Raw genomic sequence first — 5,071 nt, forward strand, 5'->3', positions numbered from 1 at the left:
TTTCTGGCATCAGTTGGTCCTAGTATAACTGAACCAAGAACAAGGATGGTCACCTGGAATGTTCGTGGTCTTAACCACCCAGTTAAATGTAGCAAAGTATTTGCACACTTAAAGAAAATGTCTGTAGACATAGTTTATTTGCAAGAGACCCATTTATGCCTTAAAGATCATGGCAGACTGCATAAGAAAGGTTTTTCATGGATGTACCATTCTAAGTGTAAGGTCCTCTAAAATAACACTGTATTTTATACTCTATATTGGATTGCCCTATTTTCTGTGTAATTAACTCCATTTACCATAATGCCTTGTGGTTTGGAATATTTTCACTGTTCTGATGTGTTGTGACGTTCTGTGCATTCGGACCAATCAGACTTATTTGCTCGTTGTAGTTTTATTTGAATTTTGATGTCAGCCAATGGTAATTGGTATATGTTTAATGCCCGCGAGTTCGCGGGCTTTTTGAGATGTTTCATCACTTCGCGAGGGAGAAGCTCACGGAGTTCCCGCCTGCTGCCGAGCAGAGAGAGATCGCGTTGTTTGTGAGCTCTATTTCAGCACTTATTTTGCAGACAGTCTTTTTATAGTTTGGTCTGCTTGTGGCCATAAACTCCGGTGTCACTCCAGTGAGTGATCTTGCTGTTTTTTTTTCTGCGGACACATCTGCCCTCCGTGCTGTGCCCACCGGAGCGCTTTCGTCAGTCCCGGGAACTCACTGTGTCGGGTCTGGGACCCAGCCAGCTACCGAGGGGTTTGGGGTGAGCAGCATCTTATTCGAGCGAGCTAACCCACAGCAATAGCTAGCCCTCTGCTCAGGAGCATCTGCTGCATGACTGTACCGACATCTGTAACCTGATCCGTCTGGTTTGACCGGTGGATTGTGAGTAACGCGAACCCACACTTACACTGACACACACACACACACACACACGCGTTCCTCTGGTCTCGCCTGGATAGCCAGCATTTTAGAAGGGCATTGCAGTGGTTGCTGTTCTGCCTGCAGTTCAGAGAGCTGCCACCTGTGCACCAACGGGCCCCAACTGCGCGCGCGTTTTTTTTCTTTTCCACTTCTTTTCTTTTGATACTTTACCCAATTTTATTTTCTTACTATGTACTGCTGGTATACACACTGTTGATGTGCTATCTGTAACATCTCTATTATGTAGGCTAATTGTTTCCGCTCTTCTTGTGCCGGTGTTACTATTTTCTTGGTGATTACATTGCATGCTTCTGTGGGAGCATTTATTGTCAAATACTATTATTATTATTATTATTATTATTATTATTATTATTATTATTATTATTGCTATTATTATTATTATTATTGCTTATTAATAAATATAATCATTATTATTTAATTATATCTTGGGTGTATAGGCTGCTCATTTGGTTCTTTATATTTGAACATTCTGACATGCGCACTGCAGACTAGCTATTAGTTCTTTCACTCAAGCTACTGTTATTTTAAAGTCTGAGGAAATACACCATACACTAGCTTCAAAGGTAAGTGTAGTATTTTCGCAGTGGAGGCACCGCGCTGTTAAATTTATCATTTATTAGATTCATGCTTATTATTCTCTCTCTCTACTCATACTTGTACCCTTATGGTATCAGGAATCTCAGCCAGCTCACCACTCCACCGCTGAGAACTTAGGACCCTGTTGCGCCATTATTTATTGGGATTTAGGGTAACTCTTTAGTAGCCTATAGCCTACTGTGCTGGGTGATCAGCACCTGTCAAAAAAAAAAAAGGGGTTACATTTTGGAGGCACCGCTGGGATTTTCCTGTTTACCAGAACAAGTAGATCGCTGTGTTTTGCTTAGTGTTTGTGTTGTGTTAGTTATTGCTGTTTGCTGGGCAGTTTTTTTTTTTAAACATGGACCTTAGTCAGGCTGTTGAGTGGAGCCGTGAGGAGAATGTGGAGTTGTGTCATGCCATTTTACTTAGCAGAGTGCCACTGGAGGCCACTGATGATGTGGTTAGCCGTGTGCTCAGCACAGTTAAGGTTCTGGGTAGGACCTGGATACGCGGTCGCCGTGGCGACAAGACTGGTAGGCACCTGTACATTTTAGTCGAGACTTCTGCTGAGTTGGATCAGAGCTCTGTCCCTCCTGAAGTGGGAATTGTAGGTGAGGCAGGTCCATGGGCTGTTCATGTAGTGAGTGGTTTGCTGTCTGCTAGTCCTGTTCTTGAAAGTGATGGATTCGAAGCCAAGCTATTTTCATTATTACAGCAGGAAGGCAAGTCTATGGGTGATGTGAAGGCTGTTTTGGGCACGCAGCCTCCTAAACCTGATGTCAGCATGGATCTTGTGAATGCCATAGGCCAGCTCGTTGATCGCTGTAACCAGGCATCTGTTGATGTGCCTGGCTATAGAAAACTGAGGCTGTTTTCCGGTTTATGGCCCGTTCCCCCAGGCGAGGAAGAATATGAGGCCTGGATGGAGCAGGCTACTCAGATGATTACTGAGTGGCAGTGCAGTGATGCTGCTAAGCGACAGCGCATTGTTGAGAGTTTGCGTGGGCCTGCTGCGGATATAGTAAGGTTTTTGAAAGTCAGTAGCCCATCTGCTACTGCTACTGATTACTTAACTGCTCTTGACACTACTTATGGATCAACTGAGAGTGGGGCAGACCTTATGGCATCGTTTCGCCATACTTTTCAAGAAGATGGTGAGAAACTTTCTGCTTTCTTGTATCGCTTGGACAAGCTTCTCCACCGTGCTCTTTTGAGAGGAGGGATTGAAGCTGCAGGCCTGAATCGTGCACGTCTGGAGCAGTTGTTCAAGGGTGCTCTCACCACTGACATTGTGGCTTTACGTGTGCGACTTCTGCACACTTTGCAAGCTCCGCCTTCTTTTTCCCAGTTAATGCGAAATGTGAGAGAGGAAGAGCACTGGGTAAGTGCAAGGGAGAGTGCAAAGGTTTCTGTGGCCTCATCTACATTTTGCCAGGTTCCTGTGACTGCTGCTGTCGCTCTTCCTCATGTGCCTGTTACTCCCCTGGCGTCTGAGGTTGACAGTCTGAGGAAAGAGGTCAAGGAGCTGACGTCTTTAGTAACTAAACTTTTGACTGCTACTACCGTGGCTCCTGAAAATCCTCAAGTCTCACAGTTTGGTGTAAGCCACAGCACAGAAACCACAGCCCCAGCTGTTCCCACAAGGGCTGTTTCTTCGAACCTGCCGAAGTCTACAACATCCTCTTCTGTTCCTGCCATTTTTTGTTACAAGTGTGGAGAAGACGGCCACACCAAGCGAGAGTGCACATGTCCTGAGAACTTGAGGGTAGTGAATCAGAAGCTGCTTAAGAGGGTCACGCAGCAGGGAAACTTCCCCGGAGCTCAGTGAAGGAACGGCACAGAGCTCCATCACACAAAACATGTTCCGCTCATTGTTCACCTCCAATCAAAGTCAGCCAATCACAACTGCCGTCTGGGTTAGTGGGGCCCTCGGCTGAGGTGCCCGTGCAGATAGAAGGTATTTATGCTAAAGCTCTGCTTGATAGTGGTTCTCAGGTCACCATCTTGTATCATAGCTTTTATAATGCATATTTGAAGCATTTGCCACTGCAGCCAGTGGAAAATCTGGAAATATGGGGTTTGAGCTCTCACAAATACCCATATGATGGATATTTACCTCTTAGGCTTGAGTTCACTGAAGCGGTCACTGGTGTGCCTCAGGTGGTGGACACTTTAGCTCTTGTGTGTCCTGACCCTCAGACAAAAGAGGGTATAGCCATTTTGGTAGGCACAAACACTCACTTAGTGAAGAAGTTGTTCCACTCTTGTCGTGAACAGGCAGGTGACGGGTTTCTTAACACGCTGACCATACACCCGGTGATAAAAGAGGTTTTTGAGTCCATTAAGCACACAGGTGTATCACCGGAGGATGTGAATAAACACGGTACTGTGTGGTTCACGAAACCTAAGCCTGTTGTTTTAAAGCCTGGGCAGGAGCTGCAGCTTTCAGGACTGCCCAAGTTTCCTGGTGAACTCAATGACTCTTTAGTCCTGGTAGACCAGCCTTTTAGTGCTGATGATACATCTGTCCCTGAGCTTGAGGTTCGGCCTGAAGTCCATCCAGTCTCTGCTGTGTCCTGCCATTGTATTACGGTAAATGTGAGGAATGTTTCTTCCAGGGATGTTCTTGTGAAGAGAGGTAGTCCCCTCGCTCACATATACCCTGTAGAGATGGTGCCACAGTTTCCGTCCACTTGCAGTCCCATAGCTGCTGGTGAGCTTACTTCTGCTTCTTTTGATTTTGGCACTTCTTCTATGCCAGAGGAGGCAAAACATCGCCTCTGCGAGAAGATGTTGCAGAGGAAGGAAGTGTTTTCTTGTAGCGAGTGGGATGTAGGCTGCTCAAAAAGCACTCAGCATGAAATCAGGTTAAATGACTCGCGGCCTTTTCGGGAGCGATCTCGACGTTTAGCTCCTGCTGATCTAGAGGATGTGCGTCAGCATTTGCTGGAACTCCAGAATCATGGCATCATTTCGGAGTCTCGGAGTCCGTATGCTTCGCCCATTGTTGTAGTGTGCAAGAAGTCAGGTAAAGTCAGGATGTGTATTGATTATAGAACGCTTAACCAGCGGACCATCCCTGACCAGTACACAGTTCCCAGGATCGAAGACGCCCTCCATTGTCTCTCTGGTAGTAAGTGGTTCTCGGTGTTGGACTTGAGAAGTGGCTACTACCAGATTCCCATGAGCGAGGCTGATAAAGAAAAGACAGCATTCATCTGTCCTTTAGGTTTCTATCAGTTTGAGCGTATGCCTCAGGGAATCTGTGGTGCCCCTGCCACATTCCAGAGAGTCATGGAGCGGACAGTCGGAGACATGAATTTTCTGGAGGTTCTGGTGTATTTAGATGACCTGATTGTCTTTGGTAGCACCTTGGAGGAGCATGAGGAGAGACTCTTAAAGGTTCTGGACAGGTTGAGAGATGAAGGTCTCAAACTTTCGTTGGATAAGTGTCAGTTTGGCAGGACGTCTGTGAACTATGTGGGGCACATAGTTTCACAGGATGGCATAGCCACTGACCCCTCCAAAATAGAGGCTGTTGTTTCATGGCCTCGA

General features: G+C 46.2%; 1 protein-coding gene across 1 annotated transcript; it reads left to right on the forward strand.

Annotated features, from left to right (window-relative positions):
• The first annotated feature begins 1,874 nt into the window (after positions 1-1,874).
• Positions 1,875-3,344, forward strand: LOC132891404 (paraneoplastic antigen Ma1 homolog). Its single transcript, XM_060928913.1, has one exon. It carries the CDS (start codon positions 1,875-1,877, stop codon positions 3,342-3,344), a length of 1,470 nt encoding a protein of 489 aa, XP_060784896.1.
• Positions 3,345-5,071: the final 1,727 nt, after the last annotated feature.

The sequence above is a fragment of the Neoarius graeffei genome, chromosome 9, assembly GCF_027579695.1.
Source record: "Neoarius graeffei isolate fNeoGra1 chromosome 9, fNeoGra1.pri, whole genome shotgun sequence".
Lineage (NCBI taxonomy): Eukaryota > Metazoa > Chordata > Actinopteri > Siluriformes > Ariidae > Neoarius > Neoarius graeffei.

Bases quoted from the DNA above. Each gene is read 5' to 3' on its own strand.
- LOC132891404 (XM_060928913.1), top strand. From the start codon at position 1,875: ATGGACCTTAGTCAGGCTGTTGAGTGGAGCCGTGAGGAGAATGTGGAG.